This window comes from Myotis yumanensis, unplaced genomic scaffold (assembly GCF_028538775.1).
Source record: "Myotis yumanensis isolate MYYU_CA2020_CCGP unplaced genomic scaffold, mMyoYum1.0.hap1 SCAF_8, whole genome shotgun sequence".
In the NCBI taxonomy this organism is placed as follows: Eukaryota; Metazoa; Chordata; class Mammalia; order Chiroptera; family Vespertilionidae; genus Myotis; species Myotis yumanensis.
Genome location: NW_027223759.1, coordinates 14362938 through 14389191, shown reverse-complemented (window position 1 = coordinate 14389191; position 26254 = coordinate 14362938). Strand labels below are relative to the sequence as shown.

Sequence of the window (26254 nt, the reverse complement as noted above, 5' to 3'; positions counted from 1 at the left end):
TTCTCTTTCCCCTACAGGCCAACCAGGCAGTGGTTTCCAAGCTTAGCTGTACACTGGGATCATCTGAGGAGCCTTAAAAACTGCCTGTTTCCACCTCTAGATGTTCTGATTTAAACGGCTTGGGATTCTTTTTAAAGCTCCCCGGGTGACTGCAATGTGCAGTAAAGTTTGGGAACACGTGAAATCAGGGTTAAGATCAGAAACACCCTGGATACTTTTGCTCATATAATCATGCCAAATATCCTACTGATTACAGGGGGAAGGGGAATGGGCGGAGGGGGAAGAGGGCCTAGAGGAGATAAACAGTGATGGAAAAAATAAAATAAAATGATCAGAATCACCCTGGATGCTTCTGTTCATATAATCATGCCTCACAGCCTTCCTCAGCTTATCAAAAGGCTAGTGGAGAGTGAGAGTGTGTGTTGAGGGAGTGGGGGGAGATGCATGATTTAGAGACATATTTTGGGAAAAAGTTGCATAAGTGATTCTAATAAGGCTCACCCACCCCATTGAGAACAATGTACTACTATCCCATGATAAACATTTTTCAAAATCATCCCTAAAAGTCAAGTAGCTCTATTAATTTTCTCAACCTTTATTTCACCAATAATGAATGTACTGAATGATCATTTTCAAAACTTAATGAGATCAAATTAAAACTTACTGTACTTTCAAAAATTACACTAATTTGGAGAAATAAGTATGAAACCTACTTGTCTGAGCAAGGTTAATCTTTATATGCTGTAACATCAGAATCTTTTGAATTCAAAAGAATCTACAGAATGCAGCCAACGTCAAGTGGTTTCTTACTCATGATTTAGTGCCTTGGCTGAATAAAAATATTCAGTGATTACTCAATAGGTGCCAAAGCTCAGGACTTTAGAGAGATGAGGCTCCATTTTTGCCAAAACACAATTTGATCTCAACTATTGTTATAAGTAAGAGAAGTTCTATTATTATGATTGTGAAATTGCTATTTTTAATTAAAATAAAAGTACTGATAATTTAATTAGCAAAGAAGCTGGTACATTAGAAGCAAAATTAAATTTATGAGCTAATTACATTTTTAAGACTGAAAAATAAAATTAGGGATGAGGATATCAATATTTTCAGACAGCATGTCCCAAACTGTGTTCTGGAAAATAAACACTCATATTCCAAGGAGACTTTGATTATATTCCTTGGACAGCTCCAGTGGGGAGTCAGGAAGCTCTACATCCTGTTTTGGTTTAGTTCCCTTTTAAATATGCTTGAAAGGTTCATATTAGGGTATTTTTAAAGTGCATCTCCACCAATTGTGGACTATGTGGTGCTCCCAGAAATATATGAATAGTTTTCATCATCATGACACGCTGTTCCATGTTTGCTTAAGTATAAACCTGACAATGGCTATGTTTCCAAAACTTCACCTTTCTCATTTTTTTTCTGTTGTGATTTTTCTTATACATGGATTGATTTAGGGTCTTGGAGATATATACTGATTTCATGCATTTCTCCCTCTTTGGGGGATAGAAAGGAGAAGTGAATTTTTATACAGAAATAGTGCAGAGGGAAAAATGTATAATGGGGAAAATCTGACAAAATCCAACTAAATTTAAATGCACGTACACTCTGGTGCCAGTAGGGGACAAACTGTTCCTCCTTCCAAGAGTAGCTTCCAAAGTAGTACTCATTGTTTTAGGTCTATGTCTCATAAAGAAATACTTTTTTTCCTAGAAACATCCAATAAAAAGCACCTCTCCTTTTCATTATGTTCAACAATGTCTTAACAACAGAAATGTTATCAAGTAAAGATAAGTAATTTTTCTGGGATTTCTTATTTGCTAACTGGCCTTCCTTTCTTCCATCCACTCTAAGGTTAAAATAAAAATTGAAAATTCATATTTAGGTTCTTGAAATCAATATATAGTTGGCATCAGTTGCTTAACCTGGTCACTAAAAAGGACAATCAAATGACTGAAATTATGTGTGGCTAGGATGCTTTTAGCATAACGGGGTCTGTCACTCAGCCCTTGGCAACCTAGTTGTACTCACCATTGTACTGTGGTTCTAAGATTAGGCTGGCTGACTGTGCTGTCATCTAGAAATATAGTTGAGCATGAGCTATATTTTTTAGTAAGGTGCCCTGGAGATACCTGAAGGGGAAGGGAAATAGAAGAAAATGTCACAGTAAGTTAAACCTATAAAAGTGTGTTTTTTCCTTGGTTAAAATGTCAAACAAGCATTAAGATTCTTCTTATATTCCATGAACTGCTTACAGGGAATCCCCCTCATTAAAAAGGAAACTTCTCTAGGGAAGGGAGGACTTGTCTCTTCTCCTACCTCTAGCTGCTGAGCACAGAATCTGAGACAAATTAGAAGTTCAACTAGTGTTTGAAAAATTATTTGAAATTAATTACAACTGGAAGGTAAATCTTAACTACAAATACAAATTAGAATTTATCTGCAGTGGTATTGGAAAGGTGACAATGAACTTTTTTGAGGCCCTCTAGAGAATAAGCTATCTTCAAAACACTTTAGAAGTATCCATTTATTTTAGAATTACCATTGATTTGTAAAAAGCCCAATAATACAGCAATAATCAAATACTGAAATAGCCTAAACTATGTTAGGACAATTCTCTTCCTTAAAGGCCAATAACTAATCCCAATCACTGTAAGTAGCTGAAAGAAAAGTAGCATTCTCTAATATTACAGAATAGCAACAATTTTAATATGCTTGGTTTTATTGTATTTTAAAAAAACTAATTCAGATGAGCCTTCCTTCCTTGTATCAATATAAAATAGTTTTTATCATGCTGCCATACTTTCTCATCAGTATGCCCCACAAATACTCAAAATATGGGGTAGGGACAAAATCTAGTTGATGCCTTTTAAAATACAGAACATTTAAAAATTGCCAATAGCCAATAATCAGAAATATCTATATATTATATAAAACACCATTTCACTTGTTTCAGATGTTTCACTGCAAAGCCACTTATTCCTTATTAACCAAAAGTTCCAGAGAGTGCATTTTTGAAAAGTAATATTTGGAGGGACAAATTCTCCTTGAAACTAGAAATGCTTTAACTATAGCTAAAACTGTTACTTAAGCTATGCAGTTAATGTAATTTACTTTTGGGAACATTCAACACTTGCTCATCACTCCAGGCCTACTCCCAACTATTCAAACTTTCAGGATCAAGTATCTAATATTCACTACAGGGTGGCAGAATTAAGACTCTGAGCAAAGCCTGGATACACTGGCGCCAGCAGGTTCCTTTCCCCTTATGTTGCTTGAAAACTTAAGACAAATGTCCTTTACGGTTAAAGCCTTACTGTTGCTGGCCTACAACCTCAAATACACTACACTGATAAACATAAAAAAAAAAATGCAAATACAAAAAAAAAAAAAGAAAGAAAATTAAACAGCCAAAACACTACTGACAATTTAGTTTTGATAGGTATTATTAAAGTTAGTCACTAGGATAGACAGGGACAAAGAGTCATACTTTACCTTCATTTAACACTAATGACAGAATAGATGGACTTTGACAATCTTTACAAGAAAGTGAAGGGCTTGCTAAGTAGACTACGGTTCAATGGCAAAGACCAGAAAAATAATCATACCTAGAAATCTAATAAGTCACAATCCAAACCCTACTATTAAAGGTCAAGTACCTGTTGAAATTCTGCTTCCACCCATTGTGCTCACTGCCTCATCTTAACCCATTAAAAAATAAAGCCACTTACTTTTTTCTACTTTTTCACAAGTTGTGAATATTAAGAATTAAGGACTTTTAATTAACTTAAAAACTTCTAATACTTTCTGCATTAATGAAAACTGCTCCATCTATGTTGCATATAAATGGGACAATATGGCAGGGTACATGGTTTAAATAGAATTCTTAATTAAGGCTTTAGTAGAAAAGTGTAGTATGCTAATTATAGGTATAGCCAAAAATATTCTCTGAATTAATATCATTATATTGAATTAAAACTTTAAACTTAGAACCTATATTTATTTTTTTTAATGATTTTTTTTTTTTTTTTTTTTTTAGCAAGAAAGGAAGTGAGAGGGTAGAGAGGTAGAAACTTTAATGAGGAATAAACATCAATCGGCTGTCTTCTGCACACCCCTTACTGGGGATCAAACCCACAACCCAGGCATGTGCCCTGGCGGGGAACTAAACTGGTAACCTTCTGGTTCATGGGTTGACACTCAACCACTGACTCACACCGGCCAGGCTACAACTTATATTTAAAGTGCAAATCTAAGTTAAACATGATGGACTGACCACAAATCTATTTCCTCTCCCCTTCCTTTCAGAGATATCTCATTAGAATTAAAGGCATAAAAAAAGGTTATACACAATATAGGAGAAAAAAGCATGTGATTTTTAATGTTTGAAAGCTGAGGACTAGATAAAGGAGTGGTAACTGATATGGCAGAACAGAAGCAGCACAAACTTGGTGCCTATATATAGTGGCTGGGACAAGAATAAGAAAGCCAGTTTATCTGACAGAACCAAAGGCTGGTTCCAAATTCAGAGGCTTGATCCCAAAATCCTGCAATGAGGACTATCAGTTAACAAAAGTCCTGCTCACTCCTGGTGCTTCCAATTACATCTTAACATACAGCCAGGGACCACCACACATCTGAGGAAAGCCAACAAGCAAGAGAGATCGAAACAGGAAGAAGGAAATTAATGGGAGTGACAAAATACAAGAGCAAATGAAAATATTAAAAAAAAAAATTCTTAACCTCAGAAAGACAAAAAATTGCCTTGGTGGAAAAACTAATGCTATAAAAAAAAAAGAGAGTGACAGAATATAAGAGAACTCAATAAATTAAAAAGATAGACAAGCCAAAACCGGTTTGGCTCAGTGGATAGAGCGTCGGCCTGTGGAATGAAGGGTCCCGGGTTCGATTCCAGTCAAGGGCATGTACCTGGGTTTCGGGCACATCCCCAGTAGGAGGTGTGCAGGAGGTAGCTAATCGATGTTTCTCTCTCATCGGTATTTCTAACTCTCTCTCTCTCTCCCTTCCTCTCTGTAAAAAATCAATAAAATATATTTTTAAAAATAAAAATAAAAAGATAGACAAAACAAAGAATTAAATAGAAAGGTTGGAGCATAAAGTCAAACAAATCTCTAGGAAGTAGAACAAGAAGAAATGGAAAATAAGAGGGGGGGAAAAGTTAGAAATTCATGCAGGAATACTGGTCTAAGAGTTCCAACTTCTGAGTAATACAAATACTAGAAAAAATAAATACAGAAAATATATATATTTTTAAATTCACTGTCATAAGTGAAGATCTGCAGGCTTAGCGGCCACACAAAAAAAATGAAAAGGAACAAACTAAACCATACTTATGAAATTTCCAAATTACAGGAACAGAAGGTACTAAAAGCTTCTAAAAGGATGGGGGGAAATGATTAAAACTGTAATATACAATGTATCATATAATGTCAACAGATTTAAGAGCAACTCCGCAAATAAGAAAACAGTAGAAATGGTTTGGAACTGCAAAAATTAGTTGTAACCTACTTCTATACTTCAAATAGGAGGCATTTCAGAAAGGCCAGATCTCTAAAAACTTCTGCCTATGTACTCTTTCCAAGGGAAATGTGCTCTAATGAAACAAGGGAGTATAACAAGACAGAGGGAACATAGAATCGAGGACATAGGGGATCCAACACAAGACAGCAGTAATGTGAGATTTCAGATCACTTCAAGGAGATATGCCAGGAAAACAGGCACAGAGCAGGTCTAGGGAAAACCAGTTTATACTAGAGTGGGATGATGAAAGCTAAGGACTGTTGTTTCCAAAAAATAAAAATAAAACAGATGGAAAATATTTTTGATAGGCAGGTGACAAATGTCACAACATTTGGAGGGAAAATTGTTGTTAGAAAACAGGCAAGAGAATATAGTCAGGAAACTAATTCCACACACAGAGAAATGAGTAAGTATTAAGTTAATGTAGCATAAATGTAGTATTTCTGTCTGATGGTCATCTTTGTCAAATTGCTACAGAAAATGTGTGTGTGGTGGCGGTTGTGTTTTGTTTTGTTTTGTTCTTTCTTTGCAGCAGGGAATCCAGCCTACTTACTGCATTTGGCTATGTAAAATCTTGGCTAGGAAGAGGGGGATTAGATTACCCTGAAAAAGTATAGAAGTGCCTAGATTTCAGTTACACTGGAGAAAAAGAATGAAGGGTATCCAAGGAAGTGGCACAGCCAGAGAACTATAAGGCTCAACAGTAAAAAATATTTGTATAGTCATAATAATGTAAACACTGATTCTTTAATAAAAACCATGTAACATGCTGAGGGAACAGAAGGAGGGAAATAAGATCATGGTAGAGAAAGCTAAGTTTCACCTGCTATGACAGGAAGTCAATAAATAGTGCTAAAAATTAACTTAGCTATTATACTTTTGTTACTTTTTAAAAAAAATAAGATTTAAAAATTAAGGCCAAAAAATTATAAGGTATATCTTTAAACCACAACCATGTTATTGAAACTTAACTTAAATGTCAGAACCCTTTAAAAATGAGCATTACTAACCTGAAGACTTCCTGAATACATATTTGATAATTATGAAAACAAAAGAGATTTATAAAATCTACAAAGAGATGTCCATACTAATGGTACTGGGTCCATTATATTTTCTGGGAATCATCACAATTTTTATTTCAAACTGTTAGTTTCTTACTTAACTTTTCAACTGTTTACTTACATGGTTTACATAGTTGTTCTTCTTCTTTTCTCGCACTAAGAATAAAAAAAAAATTAACTGATCAATTCTGATACAAATGCCATAGAAAAGTAAAAGTTGCTAATTATGTTACGGATTACCAATATACAAAATTCCATTCCATTTTAAAAATAATTTTTAACAAAAATTATAATTTAAATCACCTGGCAAGATGAGCTCCACAAAGTAAATCTAAAAACTTAGTTTTACTTTTTGACCTAACAGATATTCTATAATAGGTACAAATGAAAGACTTTCCATGTACAGAAGAAAAGGCAGAGCAAATCAGGCCAGGTGAGAAACTTCGCTAATAAATGGTACTTGTTACACATCTGAACAACTACCCAGTAGTAGTTCTAATTCTACACTTATTCCCACCTTACTTGAATCACCAGGATCTAACAGTGGCAGCTCTAAGAACCAGTTTCTGGCCAGGCACTAACCCCTATTTGCACCAGCACTCCCAGAAGCATCCTGGACCAGTTATTGGTAATCCACTAAAATACCATACTAAAAAATAAATGTCGTGACTCAAATGGGAAGTAATCTATTTAAATTTAAATTTAAAAATGTGTGCTAACCTAATTGAACATATCTACAACACCCAAAATCGATTTGCTCTAACAAAGGCCAGAAGAACAAGAGCTCCAAAGAGAGTGTTGTTTCCCACACTCCTCATTTATGGTAGAATGGGCATCATAGACACACATTCCTTACGACTGAAGAGAGGGGCATGGGGTAGTTTTTCCCTTTACTATTGCCACTTTCTCTCATGTGAGCCGCCCAAGGCTCTGGAAGAAATTAAGAAATACAGCAATTCTAACCAAAAATGATTGGCTCAAGACAGGCAAAATACACATACACCATGAAAAGGCAGGTTAGAAACCCCCATTTTTTTATTGTGCTACATCACTTCAAACAAAATAAAAACCTCACTTATTGTACTTCTGCTGTGGTAGTCAACTGAAAAACTGGTCATGTGTGGCTTTTTAAGAAAGTAAACTAGATTTAACATAACATAAAGGAGTATAATCAGGCAAGCAGGAGTGTTAAAATCCTACAGTTCTGGTTATCCTAAAACAAGCAGGACATAGGAAATGTACCCTTGCTGATGAGGCTAACCTTCTGGGCAACCCTAGAGGGCTATGTACCTTGGCACAATATTACATTATGATGACAAAGTTTTGAATAGCTTAAAAGTTCTGAGTAGCATGAATCTGGATGTGAGATAGCATCATTTGGTTGAGCACTATATAAAGTGGGGCAAAAATCACAAATTCAATCTTCATATATAAACTTATTTTTTTTTTATTTGTTCAAAATGAAAACCTAACTGGGACTTAAATCCTATCACTCATCTTTAAAACGTATGCTCTTTGGAGCAAGGGGAGAAGGACATAGCTGTTTGGAGGAATAGGCCACATCTAAATCATGTAGCCAATTGACTGTGTTGATAAAGAGGTGGCAAAATGTGTAAACAGATAGCTACCAGTTCTCACTGAATACTTTCTCTAATACGAAAACAAAAAACAGTTTCAAACTTCTCGGAGGAAATAAATATTGTCTTACCATCCGTTTGAGATTTATTCAAGAAAATTGTGCTTGCCCTTGGATGGTCAGAAGGGTTTGATTCCAAAGCTAACTCTGTATAAAAAGAAGAGAAAAAGACATGCTAATTTAGTTGAGTAGAAAAACATATGATTTTAAAAACAGCTACAATATTAATCACTTTTAACAGCGTTAGTAATGATAACAAGCCAATTTTAGTAAAGGCAACAATATGAAAATTCTCCTGGAATATTAATCAATATTAATCACTTTTAACAGTGTTAGTAATGATAACAAGCCAATTTTAGTAAAGGCAACAATATGAAAATTCTCCTGGAAAAATGTAAAACTATAGAATCATTTTATACATTGGAATAAAACCAGGCTGTGTCTTAGACTTTTTAAAAAACTTGCACCTAAATAATTTATCCAACTTTTACACGAATCATATGTGCTTTCCTCCTACTTATCGATTAAAAATACATAGTCCCCTCATTTATGCTGATATCACCAGCACATTCCAGGAACAGTCTCAAAAAGCAAATTATGCTGTGGCCAGTTACTGTCAGATACCAACCAATATATTAAATATGCCAAAACCAAGTGAGTTGTTTTTGGCAAATATTCGTTAGACATTTAAGCTAATTCTAACTCTATTCAACAAATGAACTTATTTAGTTAGCTGTGGTTTATTTGGGGGCTATTCATCATGGCAGATTTAAAAGGAAAGCATAAAAGTTCAATGTTCTAATCAATAGGAACACTTTCATGATAGTGATTTTTAATACTTTCATAAAAGTGATTTTAAATGTTTTGCCCTCAATTTCCAAAGCTAAAAAGTTTTACTTCTTCCTTCTATGCCACATAATTATTGTGGGGCTTCAATAAGAATACTTTCTGGAGCTGGTCATAGGGCTGCTTGTAAAAAAAAAAAAACTGTGCTGTACCTATGTAAGTGTAGGTCTGACTGCAGTCCACCTTGCACCAAGGTGGGATAATCTATTTCAGCCCGAATACAAAAAAGGTACTTACATTTCCATTAAACAAAGTTTGCCACCATACAAAATAATAAAGTTGTCATTAAAACAAACAAAAAATAAATCCCCTATAGTACTCAATAATGTCCAACTCAAACCACTTAACCGATCTTATAAGAAAGTGGACCAACATCCTGATAAGAGGAATGGTTAAGGCAGTATTTCTCTAACCACATAATAACGGTTCTATTTTTTAAAAGGATGTTTGGTGGTCAAATCTAAATACACTATAACACTGTTACTCAGGGAATCAAAATGCACACTGCTATGTTAAAAACTAATCAGTCCAATAATGAATAATGTCTAACAGCATTTCACAAATTTATCTAACTAGAATACCTTTACCCTCCAAGTAATACAGTTATAATCTTGCACAAACATAATTTGGGACTTCCTGGTTTAACAGGAATCTGAACCATTCATTTTATTGGTACTGCCAGCACTGGAAATTTATAGAGCGAAACCAACTGCTTTGTTTTTTAAGGAAATTCCTTCAAGTTTATTAAACTGCTTCTGGAACTTCTATTAAACATTTTTATGTAAAAAGCCCATAAAGTTATTTTAAAGACTTTTTCCCACATATTTAAAAAATGAGACAATGTTAGCTACTTGAAAAATAAATTAATTCAGTTGACAAAGTGACAGGCAGAGACTTCCACAGCTGCCTCTAACCTCAGGCTTCTGAAAGGATTCAGGACTATTTCCTACCAAAAATAAAGCAAATATATTGCATCTGAACCTAAAAAATAAGCAGAAATGTTTGCAGAAGTAGCCACATTATGTATCAGTGCCTATGACATGATAAAGGTTTTTAAATTTAGTGACTGATTGCCTTAACCAGTGTGGCTAGGTGGATAGAGCGTCGGCCCTTAGACTGAAGGGTCCCAGGTTCAATTCCCGGTCAGGGCACATGCCCGGGTTGCAGGCTAGGTCCCTAACGTGGGATGTGCAGGAGGCAGGTGATCCATGATTCTCTCACATCATGGATGTTTCTATCTCTCCCTCTCCCTTCCTCTCTGAAATCAATAAAAATATATTTTAGCCCTAACTGGTTTGGTTCAGTGGATAAGAGCGTCGGCCTGCAGACCAAAAAGTCCCAGGTTCGATTCCGCTCAAGGGCATATACCTGGATTGCAGGCATATCCCCAGTAGGGGGTGTGCAGGAGGCAGATGATTGATGTTTCTCTCTCATCGATGTTTATAACTCTCTATCTCTCTCCCTTCCTCTCTGTAAAAAATCAATAAAATATATTAAAAACATTAAATTTAGAAAAAAAATAGTAATTTAGTGATTGATTTTAGAGCGAGAGAAGGGGGAGAGGGATAGAAAAAGGGGTGAAGGGAAGGAGAGAGAGGAGAAGGGAGGGAGAGAGGGAGAGAGAGGGAGAGAGAGAGAGAGAGAGAGAGAAACCAATGACATCAATTTGTTGTTCCACTTATTTATGCATTCTTTGTTTGATTTTTGTATGTGCCCTGACTGGGGATTGAACACCGGTAACCTTGGCATATCGGGATGACGCTCTAACCAACTGAGCTACCTGGCCAGGACCTAAAATTTTTATTAGGAAGTCCAGGAAAAGTACCGTAATCAAAGAAGGAGGAGGCTTAAACACACACACACACACACACACACACACGCACGCACGCACACACGCACACACACACACACATGCAAAATCATGAAGGCTGGGATAAAAAAAGACAACATGTAGGAAAAAAAGCAAAACTAACCCACGTGACAAGAAAAAATATGGGGCCCTAGCCGGTTTGGCTCGGTGAGCATCAGCCTGCGGACTGAAGGGTCCCAGGTTCGATTCCGGTCAAGGGCATGTACCTTGGTTGCGGGCACATCCCCAGTAGGGAGTGTGCAGGAGGCAGCTGATCGATGTTTCTCTCTCATCGATGTTTCTAACTCTCTCTCTCCCTTCCTCTCTGTAAAAAATCGATAAAATATATTTTTTTAAAAAAAGAAAAAGAAAAAATATGGGAATCCCGCTACCCTACACAAAGAGTTCCAGAGTGGGCTCCTGCCCCAGGGCTGGCCAACCAATCACAGCTGCCCTGGGACCTCCCAAGAACCAAAGGAGAAAGACAGAGCTGTATTCAGGATCCTTAGCTGGACTGGAGTTGTGATGCTCCCTTTTCCATCATGAGGAAGAAGACTTTACAGTAGAGATCAACAGGAGAGCAGAACTGAGACAAGTTCTGAGAAAATAATTTAATTCCTGGATCAAGATTTTTATTCTGTAAATTCTGGTTATATAAGCCAATACTTTTTTAAAAATTTAAGCTATTTTGCAATAGATTTCCTTCAACTCCCAACTAAAAGAGACCTGGTTAATCAGCAGCACGGATGATCACACTGAAGGTGGGAACAGGTAAAAGCCATTTGCTCACTCCTTTAACAGATATCATAAACCAAAATTTGTAAGAGCCAACATAATGCTTTGTTTAAAAATTACCCATATAACCTCATACCTGTCAGCATGGCTGGCTATCATCAATAAATCAGCAAACAAGTATTGGCAAGGATATGGAAAAAAGAGAAACCTCGTGCGTGCACTGTTGGTTAGAACGCAGACTGGTGCAACCACTATAGAAAACAGTGTGGGGGGTTCCTCAAAAAATTAGAAATGGCACTGCTTATGATCCAGTGATTCCACTTCTGGTAATATATCTGAGGAAACCTGAAACACTAATTCAAAAGAATATATGCACCCCTATGTTCATTGCAGCATTACTTAAAACAGCCAACATTTGGAAGCAACCCAAGTGGCCCATCAGTGGATGAGTGAATAAAAAAAGCTGTGGTACATTTACACAATGGAATACTATTTAGCTGCAAAAAGGAAGGAAATATTACCTTTTGAGACAGCATGGATGGAAAGAGGGTATTATGCTAAGTGAAATAAGCCAATCAGAGAAAGACAAATACCATATGATTTCATCTATATGTAGAATCTAATCAACAAAATAAACAAACAAAATAAAAACAGACTCAGATACAGAGAACAGACTGACAGCAGTCAAAAGGAATTGGGGTGGGTTGGTTAAAAAAAGGTGAAGGAATTAAGCAGTACAAATTGGTAGTTGCAAAATAGCCACAGAAATGTAGATTACAGCATTGGGAATATAGTCAATAGCATTGTATGGGGCCAGCTGGGTATTTATGAAGCAGTGGTACTAACCACTTTGCTGTACAACTGAAACTAATACAGAATAATATTTTTTTAAAAAGACGATATCCTTTTCTATAAAAATAACCAAATTGAAAAAAATCAATACATTAATATAAGCATATTGTTTAGGGGGAAATATTCCTAAATATTTTAAATAAATTTAAAAATTGAAACTTAAAAAATATAAAAATTACCCATATACTCACAACCATTACTATTAGTTGATTTCCTTATATGTACTTTGTTTTTAAAGAAAGCTGTAACCGGTATACAATTTATTTCCTATTGTGTTACAAGCGATCTCTACCTCATTGCAGCATATTTACTGTTTAATGTCATAATGGCCCATAACGTGTTATTCCCAGGATTTACTTAGCCAATCTCCTATTGGGGTTTAGGTACTTACAAAGTTCTACTCTTATAACACATATGGTGTTTTTTAAAACAAATTTTTTTAATCTCCGTAGGAAAGGTCTTCAAAATAAGATGACTAGACCAAAAGATTAGATCATTTTCATGGCTCAATATATAATACAAAGTTGCTTTCTAAAAAGGGTGGCAGCATATTAGAGTATAATGCCACCAATCATACTAGTTTTAGCTCCTACTCCAGCATTGGATACGTGAAAAAAGTCCTAGTGATGTGAATGAGGAATCTCATGGTCTCTCTAATCTGCATTTCTTTGATTATAGGTTGGCCACAGTTAACAGTGCTATTTCCACTTTGGTGAGCTGCCTATCATTTATATGTATTGGTACTGTATGTATTGTACCCATTAGAGACCTAATGTTGTCAATTCGCATGAGACTTTTATAAATTATTTTGCTTATAGCCTAAAACCATTTTATATATAACTTGTACTTTTTGCTAATGACAAATACTGCATCGCTATTTGATAGAATGGATATTTAAGCCATTAGACAGAAACTCATACACACACAGTATTTCTGTACTCTCCATTAACTGTTTTCCCTGGAGCCTAAGGAGACTGATAAACGAGACTACACTGTTTTCACTATCACAAAGGTAAGACTGAAAACTATTAAGCAAATCATGACTTAATAGTTTGACTCAAAGCATCATTGCCCCCCTCAACATGCACACACAGGAAATTACTGTGCATCTTACATGTGAATCCTTCCCAAAATTATTTCTTTAGAAAACTCTAAGAATGTTTTATTTTTTTAATATATTTTATTGAGTTTTAACAGAGAGGAAGGGGGAGGGATAGAGAGTTAGAAACATCGATGAGAGAAACATCCATCAGCTGCCTCCTGCACACCCTGTACCAGGGATGTGCCTGCAACTAAGGTACATGCCCTTGACCGGAATGGAACCTGGGACCCTTCAGTCAGCAGGCTGATGCTCTACCCACTGAGCTAAACTGGTTAGAGCTCTAAGAATGTTTTAGAAGAAATATTCTTGACTCATGATTAGGGGTTGTGATTAAAATTGCATTCTAAAGACCTACCACTTTTGTATTATCAATTTAAATCCCAACTTAATTTGACAACATAATAGGTATCAGGGAAAGTATGACTTTAAAACATTAAACTAAGGTCTCAATGTAAATATTTCCAAGAGGAAGAAATATGTAAAACCCCAATGACATTGAATACTGCTTTCCCTTTAACCTAAGATTCTATCAATTCTAAGATCCATTTCAGTTGCATAGATGTTAAAAATATGAAGATATAAGCAACCTTAAAATAAATAAAATGCATTACTAAAGACTAATAGTACTAAAGTTATGCAATTGTTAACTGTCAATAAATTATTTTTCCTTGTCAAAATATGAGGATGGTGACCAAGGAATTATTTGACAGAAGTAGCATATTTCAGAAAGACTGTGATGTCAATATATTCCAATTAAATAGAAATGTCAGCAATTTCTGGACCAACAGCTGACACCTGTTTACTTAAGGCTTCCTGCATTTACTGAAGTGCTCTATCATCCCTATACTACACATTGCATTTACTACACATTATATCAGTTTCCTGGCCCAAACACAAAATTTGGGTTCTAAGAATGATCATACACACTGGTGATTTTATCTGAGTCCACATTTTTCACCTCAGTCAGGTAACTCCTACCCGGTGGCCTTGAACTGGCCTGACTCACAAAAGTGCATATAGTCTACCACTCCTTGAGTCTTGCTTCTGATTTTCTAGCCTCTGGCGACCCTAACTCTGGCTTCTAAACCACTCATTTAGCTGCCTCTACCTTGGTTCTCAGTCTTGCCTTGTTATAATCATCAATCCATGTTTTAGTGACTAAGATGTGACACTTCAAATAGAGAAGTGCACCCTTTTTTTTTTTGTATTTCTAAAAAGCACTTTGCTTAGTGTCTCAGACTTTATTTCTAAGTTGCAATTTACCTCAATTTCATTTCACATTATGCAATGTTACTATTTTAACCGTACAGTTTAATTGCTTTAATAAAATTTAAAATGGGGGTGAGAAAAAAGGTAGTATCCCCAAAGCTGCTCACATGATGTGTCAATATATAAATTCTATTTCTATGTGCCATGAATCTGGAATTAACATTCCTGCTCTAGCAAGCATCATTTTTCAAAACTTGGACAACTCAAATTTATACCACTCAAAGCCTGTCTTCTCAAATGAAAAACAGATATAATTCCTATACTAAAACCATTGTGAGAATCAAATGAAATGTAAGCACAATCTGTATAATCCTATTGTATATAATAAAAGACGAATATGCAAATAGACCGAACAGCAGAACAACCGAACAACTGGTCGCTATGATGTGTGCTGACAACCAGGGGGTGCACATGGAACATGGCAGGCATCCGCAGCAGGTGGCAGAGGGTAGAACATGGTGAGCGCTGGCCATGGCAGGATGGTGGAGCAGGTGAGCGGGGGTGCCAGACCAAGGCAGGGTGCCCGTCGCTGTCATCAAGGTGAGCTTCTGGTGGTTACTGAAAATTCTTTGCTCCCATGCACTGTGGTCCCATTGCCGGCGCCAGAGTCGCCACTCGCACCCGCTGCCAGTGCCCAGCGCCAGCCCCAATTAGCTCGGCGCTATCAGCAGGTGTGAGCGGTGGCTGCTGGCCCCGATCTCCCCTAAGGGCTTCTCCACCTCCTCCTGCTCCTGAGGGGCAATCAGGGCCGGCAGGCACCTCTCGCACCCTCTGCCGGCACCAGAGCCGGCTGCTCTTACCTGCAGCTGGAGCCGGAGCCACTGCTCACACCCGCTGCTGGCGCCTGGTGCCAGTCCCAATCACTCAGCGCCATCAGCGGGTACAAGCAGGGCCCAGTGTGAGTGGGGAGGGCGCCATCAGCACATGGGAGTGGTCATGGTGGGAGTGGGGCTGCTGGCAGACAGGGAACCAAGAGCCGCAGCGGGAGGATGGGCTGAGACCCACCCCTGTGCCCACCGCAGCCTCACGGCCCACAGTTCCTTTCAAGGTGCATGAATTCGTGCACTGGGCCCCTAGTGTGTGTGTGTGTGTGTGTGTGTGTGTATCTATCACAATAAATGACAAAACAAAGCTTTAACAAATTAACTCAAAAGTAAAATGAGAATGTTTGGCATTGCATTGAAAATGTATAAAGTTTCTACTCTAACCATTCCTAAGCATCATCTTAAGTAAATAAGTATGTGCTTTGGCTGCCCACTAAAAAGAAAGGAATAACAGAGTCACACAATTAGCAAGAATTTCTCTGTGGATTTTTTTAAATAAGCAAATAATATTTTCCCTGATTGTCATATAGATTACTTATATCCTCTCCTTCCTTTTTTCCATGTAATGTATCCTAGAGATTACCACTTAGCAGTAAAGAGAGATCTTACTTTTTTTTATATAGCTCCATAGTTCTCTCCTGTGTGGATGTACTAGTTTACCTTTTGGTCATGAGTTATTTCTAATATTTTTCTTTTAAAAATAATGCACCAAAACTTTGTGAAGCCCTAGCTGGTTTGGCTCAGTGAATATAGTGTTGGCTTGTGGTCTAAAGTGTCCTGGGTTCGATTCTGGTCAAGGCACATGCCTGGGTTGTGGGCTTGATTCCCAGTTGGGGGCGTGAAGGAGGCAGCCGATCAATGATTCTCTCTCACCATTGATGTTTCTCTCTCTCTCCCTCTTCCTTCCTCTCTGAAATCAATAAAAATATATTTTTTAAAAAAACACTTTGTGAATATGTGGTTTCATATTTATGGGGTATGTCTTCAGGATAAATTCCTTGAAATAGGATTTCTTAATGAATCCATCTACATTGAGATTATGCCAATGTCCCCTTCATAGAGTCGAACTATTTTGCATTTCCCTGCAATATATGAAGGCAACTGTTTCTTCACAGCCTTACCAAAGAATGCAATGCCAAGTTTATGGGTCTTCTCCCAATAGGAGAGAAACTATAGTATAGTTTTATTTGCATTTCTTTTGTGTGAAGACATTCAAATGTAATCTGCATTTCTTTTTCTGTGACTGGTCCATTCAGACCTTTGATACTACTTTTAGATTCACTTAATTTCTTTAAATAAGCCTTTACTGTTTTTTTGTTCAAACCACTGTTGCCTCTTACCTGGGCTCCCTGCTTCCCCCCTATTCTCAAACAGTAGCTTCTTTCTCACTCTCCTCTCTTTTTCTAGAACATCATTTCCCTGCATATAATCCTCCAATTATTTCCCATTACAACTAGACTAAAAGTCATATTTTTTGTCAAGGTCCACTAGGCATACAAAGTCTTTATCCACTATATTTCTCCTGGCATCCCTTTCTCTCTGCTGCAGCCATCGCCATGTCCTTCTGTCCTTTTGCCTGCACTCGGGCGTATTGCCATCTGAGGAACTCGGCATGGAAGCCTCTCCTCCATCCTCACATGGCTCCCTCGCGATGTCACTTAGGAGAGCAGCTGTCTTTAACCACCCTGACTTTCTTACCCGTTCATGTGTTGTCTGCCCCGAGGCTCCTCTGGAATGTAAGGACCTAAGTTACAGGTAGGGGCTTGTCTTGTATAACACTGTTTGTCCTATATCTGGAATGGTGCCCAATAGACATCTAACCACTTCAGTGCACCTAAAACCAATAAAGTTTCTCCCAATTTTCCTATATCTTTTATGGTTTCATCAAATGCTATCTTTTGGTTTATTATCTAAAATAAACATTACTTTCAGATCTTAGAGTAGTAGTTATTCAGAATTAAAGACATAAGAACCACAAAAACCTAAAAGAGGTTTGATGTCCAGTGACAATCAATGGATACTTTAATTTGGGATAATAATATTTAATGTTAAAATGCCTTAACTACAAAATGACATCCTAATCCTATATAATAAAAGGCTAATACAGTGGGGCCTTGACTTACGAGTTTAATTCGTTCCGTGATGGAGCTCGTAACTCAAATTACTCGTGTAACTCAAATTACTCTTATGTCAAATCAAAAGTGAACGAATGAGACACGTGATGCTGGGCTGATGTTGTGGCGTTCACTGTGACGTTCGCTGTGCCAACTAGCGGTGGGGTATCTGAAGCTGGCTCGTAACCCAAATTTTAGCTCGCAACTCAAAGCAAAAAATCGGCGGAGAGACAGCTTGTATCTCGAAAAACTCGTTAGTCGGGACACTCTTAAGTCAAGGCCCCACTGTATGCAAATTGTTCCCTTGACTGGGAGTTCCACAGGAGTGCCACCAGGGGGCAGGGCCTGCCTGCCAACTGTGCACCCACGCCCCCTCACACCCCACCCCCGCAGGGTGGGCCGGCCTGACCCCACCAGTGCAGGAATTCATGCACTGGGCCTCTAGTTAAGTTATAAGAAAGAATACTAGCTGAATTCTACAGGGAGGTTCAATGCATCCACTTTTAACTGTGTCCCCAGAATAAAGCATTATTATGGGATTGTATATGGTTTCACTTTAAAAGATGGCCAACCATACAGGATGGGTAAATGAATGGTGGTCCAACCATTTGATGGTACACTGAATAGTTATTAGAGGGCATGCAGTTGGATGGAAATGCATCCTGGAGCGCTCTCCAGGTGTCAAACACAATTCCCAGAGCTATAGGTCATTGCTTCTCTTTATAACAAAATGTTACAAAGCAGCGCATAGAGAGTGACCTCCTTTTCATAGAACAAACAAAATGTGTTTATGTGCATACATAAAGTTCAACACCAAAATATTAATATAAGTTCTTGATATTCTGGGTATAAGTGAGTGACTTTTCTGGATTTTCTAAATCTTTTACATCAAATACTTATTAATATTGCCATACAAAAAAAAGCAAAAAAGAGGGTTTAAAATAGCTACTGGAAAGAGGAAAGATCTGTTGCTCAGAGGTTTTTCCACATAATATTGCCAATTCCTTCCCTACTCACTTCTTAGGGGTAGGGGGAGCAAGGGGTCATCTGAGAAAGCACCTTTAGCCAGGAAATGAGCAAAGCTCAGAAGGTCAGAACATAAAAGGCTGTATAAAAGGTGATGAGTAATAAATTGGATAACAGAATCTTAAGTGTTTGTGTGTGTGTGTGTTACTGATACTACCATCAGTTATATTATATATACTAGTACTGTTAGAAAAAGGCAAGGTAGTAGAAAATTATTGTTAAGTCTATCTGAAATCTATACTAGGTTCTTGGAATGTCTCTTTGAAATGACTTGAAGAAATCATGTTCTTGTATTTCAGAGCATCATTCATGTATGATTTTGTATAAGTAACCAAATAATTCTCCTTTGTGGAAAAGCTGAAATAAGTAGGTATTTCTTGGTTTCCAGGGAAATTGATATAAAACTGTCTGAAATAAAGACATCAAAAGAAAACTTTCAATGTGCTTGTCTTTATATTTAGTGTTCTGACTTGTTTCTATGGAAACTTAATAGCAAATGCTGAAATTTGAGGTTCCTTATATCATTTTATTGAATTTCCCCCCAAAAATAAAAACAAATTGAAATGAAATTTTAACTATCATGTTAAACATAAAAAGGTAAATTCTGTACTTATGAACTCTATTTTTTCAACTCTTCTGATTTAACACTCCTGATCATAGTCCTATGCTTAATCCTTGTTACCTTACCTGCTCTCTTACCGGTTTCTCTACAAGTCCCTCTATATGAGGCATTCTTGGCTTCAATTTGAAGTCACCAGAACGAACTCTTTAAAATATATCAACTCGTTTACCTGGTAAATTCATGCTATTTCATGACTTCTACTCTTTTATTCTTATTCATCATAAGGAATTTAGAAATATAGAATGGAGCCCTGGCCGGGTAGCTCAGTTGGTTAGAGCGTCATCCCAATACACCACGGTTCTGGGTTCGATCTCCATCAGGGTACATACAAAAATCAACCAATGAATGCATAAATAAGTGGAACAACAAATCAATATCTTTGTCTCTCTGTCTCTTCCTTTCTCTCTAACATCAATACATTTTTAAAAAGAAATATAGAATGGAAAGGTAAATGTTGCTTCTGAGTTTGTACAATAATGTTGATGGAAGAGGGCATAAATGGTGATGGAAAAAATAAAACAGTAATTTCGATGGAAAAATCAAGACTGGGGTAAGTTAAGATAGCCCCACTCACTCTATGAAGAAATTATTAAATATAAGCTGCATTCTAAAGAGGTTTTTAAGCACAAGAACTGAACTTGGTGTATCTATCACCTCCATGTCAGCTTTTCTGTCCAGTAGCTGTAGTTGTGTTACACAGTCATTTCAGATCTCTTTTTTGAAATATATTTTTTATTTCAGAGAAGGGAGAGGGACAGAGAGCCTCCTGCATCAAGCCCGCAACCTGGGCTTGTGCCCTGACTGGGAATCAAACCGTGACCTCTTGGTTCATAGGCCGATGCTCAACCACTGAGCCATCACGGCCGGGCTCATTTCAGATCTCTTAAGTCTTGCTTTCTTTATTGGTAATATAGGGAGAACATATGCATGGGTCTTATTTGCAGTTAGCAGGGGCAAATGAGATATACATGAAAATGTATTGTAAATCTTAAAAGAATATATAAAGGTCCTATTTTGGTCTCTCACTAACACTACCCATCTACTAACTGGTTCGTAAAATCACTCACAGGCTTACCTTACAGCACCTAAGAGCAAAGTTTTCACAAGAACTTACTTGCTTTGTGTTTAAAGGTACAATTAATTCACATAATTGGTTCCTTTTTTCCCCCACAATATTTGAATATTCTTAAAAGGAAGTACTTCCCAGTTACAAAGCCAAATCCAATGTCCACAGGCTTATTATTCTAACTTTTAAATAAATTGAAAGCTCAACTAAAGTTTGAATAGAGTAAGAACTATAAGACATTTTCTCTATGAAATCAAATAACCTCTGGCATTTACATGAAACAAATGGGCCTTTAACATCTCATAACTCATTGTTTTCTACTTCAAAGAACAGTCTTTATGAGCCATGTTGCTACCCAGAATTATTTTAAAACAGACATTTCCTCTCTCCTCCCTCCGCCCGACCCAGCTGTTAGGTCTTGACAACTTTTACTCAACGTTCTCCAAGGTGAACCGGGTCCTACGGGCAGGAGGGGAGAGGAAGGAGAGCGAGCCATGGAGACAAACATTGCTGTGCAGGACCTGGCATCTTAACTCCCAGACCTTCCTATTACACATTAAAGTCTACATTTATGTTTGTTAGTTTTTTCTCTTTTGAAACGTTGACCCACAGTCTCATGAACCACCCCATCTCTCCCTTAGGGCAGACAACGTGAGAGTGAAGTCTGTTCAGTCAGTGGAGTAAGACAAGGCATATTTGCATCCAAGTGGGAATTTTAAAGTAATCAGACTTTAACATGGGGGGGGGGGGGGGCGCACATTCTCAGTTAACATTCCACATCCTTCAGGTCTTTTAAGTTCCCTCTCCCACATTCTCTTGCCTTCTGTATTCAAACGATAGTTGGAAGAAATAAAGCAACTGAAAACTGCGTGCTTAAAGCACACAGACCCTCCTCTGCCGGTCTCTGTCCTGAACTTGAATAACCCCCCCTAGAATGTCTGCGTCTGACCTGCCCCGGGCATCAACCACCTCCAGGGGTGGGCGGCCAGGCTGCCAGCGGGCCCCGGCCCGGCCCCTTCACCTGGGCACCGTCTGGGCAGGTGAAGACGGGGGAGAACGGATGGATGCTCCGAAGTGGCGGTGGGAGAGCCTATACCCGAAAGTCCCTACAAAGTCCCACCAGACATTCAATAAAGCCATGACCAGGCCGGACGGAGGGCGGAAGGGTCTCGGGCTGGGCGGGCGGAGAAGGGACATGAGGGAAGAACTGGGTGCCGGGGGTGAAGAGGGACACTGGCCCGCAGGACCGGGAAGGGTAAGGGGCGGGGACGCCAGGCGGAGCCAGCCTTCCTCCCGGTGCCAGCCCGGGGAGAGCCGGCTCCGGGCAGGAAGGGGCCCGAGGCGGTGGCTCCTTCCCGGGGGACCCCTGGGCGCAACGGAGGCCAGAGGTACCCCGATAGCCCCCGCCGCCCACCGCCTCCTTACCGTCCGGCATCTCCCGGTCGCTGATGTGCTGCAGATGGTGGCCCTCGCCGGTGCCGAAATCCAACTCTGCGGGCTCCGGGGCAGCCGGCGAAGGCGCGACCGCCACCGCGTCCCCGGCCGCCGCCTCATAGACCTCAGACTGGCCGTCCGGCTCGGCCGGCCCCGAGCGTCGGCCCAGGCTGGGGCTGGCATCCGGCTTCCCGCAACAGGTCAGAGTGTTCCCCATGGGGTGTCCACTCTCCTCGCCGCCGCCGCCGCCGCGCTCCGCCGGCCCCCCTCCCCCAACAATGGCGCGGCCGGCACCGGCAGCCCCGGGCTGCGCCGCGCAGGCAGGCTCGGCCTCTCCCGCTGTCCGCCCGGCCGCCGGGCCGCCGGGCCCCGGGCAGGGCTCCGGGCCCGGCCGCACCCCCCGCCGCCGAGCCGCTACCGCCTCCCCCGCGTTGCCGAGTCTGTGAGGGCTGCGCCCAGCCCGACTTATTTAAAAGGGGTGGGGACCAGACCGGCGTCGAAAACTACAACCACTGCGAGAAGAGAGCGCAGCCCAAGCTCCTCCTCCGCCCGCAACCGCCTCTCAACTGAAAGCCGTTGTCCGAGCGGGCACCAGCCAACCGGAACGCGTTCTGGGATCACGTGGTGACGAGGGGCCAATCGCGCCCAGTGTTCTCTCCACGCGGCCCGCCTCTCAGAGAAGGCGTGGCTCACCAGGCCCGGACCCGCCCCCGTCCCCGCGGACCCGCCCCCAGAGGCCCCGCCCCCAGCCGGCGCGCGGCGGACTCGGCTTTCCATTCACCGCGCGCCGCCCGGAGCTTTCCGGCCCTGCGGGAAGCGAAGCGAAGTCCTCCGTCCCTGGGCTCTACGAAGCCCCCGTTGGTGAAAAGCCAGTCAGCTAGCAAGTCGGATTCACCGGGTCTGACAGCTCATTTATGTATTGCTCAGGAGTGCGCTTAGTTTACCCTCATTTGGTGACCGTGTTTGAATCTAAATGCGCCTCCTCTCTGCCACCCAAAAGTGTTAGTGTTCGCCGGCAGCTCGCCATCACCACCCCCGGGGCCGTGGTCCAGCTCTCAGAGCAGCGATGACTGTGTGTCCTGAATGAGCCTCGAGGACACGTCACCCTGCACTTCCTCATCAGGAAAAGGGGACCCAGCTAGTCCCTCCCAGCTCGGGAACGCGGGGAGTCACCAAGTCGCTTTCCCACGGCAGGAGGCCCCAGATTTTCTCTTTTTTTTGTAATATTTTCAATTTATCTTTTTTCTTTGACAAAATCTGCAAACTTAGAACACCAATCCATCAACCAACTTGTCATTCGGAAAATTCTGAAAGCATCGTTTTCTTTTCTTTCTTTTTTTTAACATTTGTCCATTCTTGCACAGAACAATTTTAAAACAGAAAGGAATGACTATTTTTGAACACATCCTCTGAAAGTGAGTGTAAATGCATGAAGCTGATGTAGTCGTTTCACAAGACTTCAGTTTCAGTTTCTGGAACACTCCTGGGCTCATTGAACTCGGTTTTTGGTATAAAGGCAGTATAATGATGGGCAGGAAGTGGCAACAAGGATGATTAGCCTTTCTCAGTTCTTAAGGCACATGTGCTCCTAACCCTCACAATAATACCAAGTTCTGCTAGTTTTATCCTCAAGTTAATCCGGAACTAACCAGGGCAGCCCAGACTAGATGGTGTCACCCAGGCACAAGCAGCTTCCTCCAGGCACACACTGTCTGTAAGCTTCAAATTGCTTCTTCCATATTGTTTACAAAGCGTAAGATTTCCATAAATTTTCTCCCTTGCTAGAAAACGTTGTCTTCCATCTATTTTTAAAATATTTTATATTGATTTTTCCTGTTAACACCATTACAGGTGCCCTCATTCCCCTCCCCCGCTTGGCCTGCCTCCACCCAGTTCCTGCCCCTCCCCCTCCTTCCCTGCCTTACTGAAATTAGAACCATTTTTCTTGCAATAATTTCATTATTCTCCTGTTTCTTCTAGGAGCCTTTTTGACAGCAGCCTCCTCAGATCAAGCTGATGTTAGAAACGCTGTAGGAGTTTCATTAAACTTGACAGCAGGGAGAAGTTTGAAGAAGTCTTTTTAACCAAGTTTGTCCCCTAGAAACAAAGCTCATTAGGCTTTAGGACAATCTTTTCCTCGTGGTGACCCTATTGCCCTACTGTGCAGACAAATATGTTTTTTTAAAATATTTTTTTAAATTGATTTCAGAGAGGAAGGGGGAGAGAGAGAGACAGAAACATCAATGATGAGAATCATTGCTCTGCTGGCTGCCTCCTGCACACCCCCCACTGGGGATGGAGCCCACAGCCCACACTCTGGATGTGTGCCCTTGACCAGAAATTCAGCGGCGACCTCCTGGGTCATAGGTAGATGCTCAACCACTGAGTCATGCTGGCTGGGCGAGACAAATCTGTTTTTTATCTTCACAGCATAGCATCCATCTTGAAGTACCTCTAGAATTTTTCTATCAGAAGGGATTAGGACAGCAAACTGGATGGATGTAGAGGCCAGGAAATCTATCTTAAGAGCCATATTACATTTGACACCTGAAACTAATACAAAATATTGAGTATAAACTGTAATTGAAAATTTTAAAAAGTCATATTTGACCAGGAAGCAGGCTTTTAAAAACAAACCAAAAACTTTGTTTGCATTGCAGTGGGGGTTGGGGGTGGCAGGGGGTGGGGTGGGGGTGGGGGGGAGTTGGTGGTCTAAGGTCTAAGGCCTTGGCTCCTCTGCTGAGCAGGCCAGGCTTCTGTAGGGTGCTCATTCCATGAGCCTAGGTTGACTAATCCTCCACATCCCATGAGCTGTTCCTTCTCAGTCGTACTTACCACACAGATTGAATACTTCTCTAAAAAAATTAGTTATGCAAGCAGCACTCTGCCCAGGAAAAGCAAAAGAAAACTGAGACCACAGTGTCCAAATCCAAACTGCCCTGTTCTTTGCAGCCATAGCATTAGCGCCACCCCACCGTGGCCAACTAGTAAAACTCTACTTGTTTTTTTTTCTAAAATTTATCTTTATTGCTGAAAATATTACAGATGTCCCCATTGTATTTTCCCCCAATTGATTCCCTCTAACCCACACTGACCCCACCCAGGCCTCCATCCCATTATTGTCTGTGTCTATGGCTTATTCTCTTTTTATATATATATGTTTTTATTGATTTCAGAGAGGAAGGGAGAAGAAAAGAGAGAGAGAAACATCAATGATGAAAGATAATCATTGACTGGCTGCCTTCTGCACAACCCCTACTGGGGATCAAGCCTGCAACCCAGGCATGTGGCCTTGACCAGAATCGAACCCGGGACCCTTCAGTCCCCAGGCCAACGCTCTATCCACTGAGCCAAACTGGCTAGAGCTCTACTTGTTCTTTGAAGCTTATCTCAAGCAGAGCCTTCTCTGCTTCCCTCCAGGCTGGAAGATTCTGCAACTTCAGTGCCATTAGTTCTCTGCAAAGCCTTACAGTAGGGCAGCCCTGAATCATATTGCATGGAAACTGTTTACTTGTTTGACACCCCCATTAAACTAGACACTCCCCAAGAACAGACCTATTTTATTGTTTATTAATCCCCAGCACTAAGTATAATCTCTGCCTTGTAGCTGTCTCGATACACTTTTCTTGAATGAATGAATACATAAAAAGTGGAATTGAGAATACCAACAATCAGAATTGGAGAAGGGTTATAACGATTCCTTACTTTTTAGTGTTCTTTATTCTTGTTTGTGCCTCTGCTTTTGGTGTCGGGGCCTCTATAGCATTTTTTAAAACAACAGCCGTTTTATAATGCTCACAATTTTGTGGATCAGGAAGTCAGGTAGGGCACACTGGGGATGGTTTATCTCTGCTCCAGGATGCCTAGGGCCTCAGCTGGAGTGTAGCAACTGGGCATGGCCCAGATGGCTCACATGGAGCCATACATCTGGAGTGTCAGTTCCGGGTGTCAGTTGGGTTCCTCAATTCTTCTCCAGGTCATGTCTCCTGCGTCCATAACGGCTTCTTCCCTCACATGTCAGGTGCCTGGCCTGCAAAAGCTGGAACATGTGGGACTGGCCGGGCCTCTCTCACAGCCTGGTGGTCTCAGTGTAGTCAGATTGCTTACTGGACACAGACATACAGGGTGTCCCCCAAAAGTGTATACATAAGTTAACAGCTGACAGCTCATTTTGAAAATGAAATGTATTTTAGTAAACACTGCCTTTAAAATTATTCAAAGTGTGTGTATTCATTTTGGGAGGACACCCGATATAATCCGAGTGTTTCACTTTT

General features: G+C 40.1%; 1 protein-coding gene across 2 annotated transcripts in view; it reads right to left on the bottom strand.

The window, feature by feature from the left end:
• Positions 1-22405, bottom strand: part of CCNYL1 (cyclin Y like 1) — a 38608-nt gene extending 16203 nt beyond the window's left edge. The window contains exons 1-4 of one of the 2 annotated variants that reach the window (XM_070421984.1): positions 21972-22405; positions 8314-8388; positions 6727-6761; positions 2035-2135 (exon numbers count right to left, since the gene is read on the bottom strand). In XM_070421984.1, coding sequence (XP_070278085.1) covers positions 2035-2135; positions 6727-6761; positions 8314-8388; positions 21972-22197 — 437 coding nt within the window. In that variant the 5' untranslated portion in view covers positions 22198-22405. The remainder of the gene's footprint in view (positions 1-2034; positions 2136-6726; positions 6762-8313; positions 8389-21971) is intronic. The other variant, XM_070421985.1, reaches the window with a different exon arrangement.
• Between the last annotated feature and the right edge of the window lie 3849 nt (positions 22406-26254).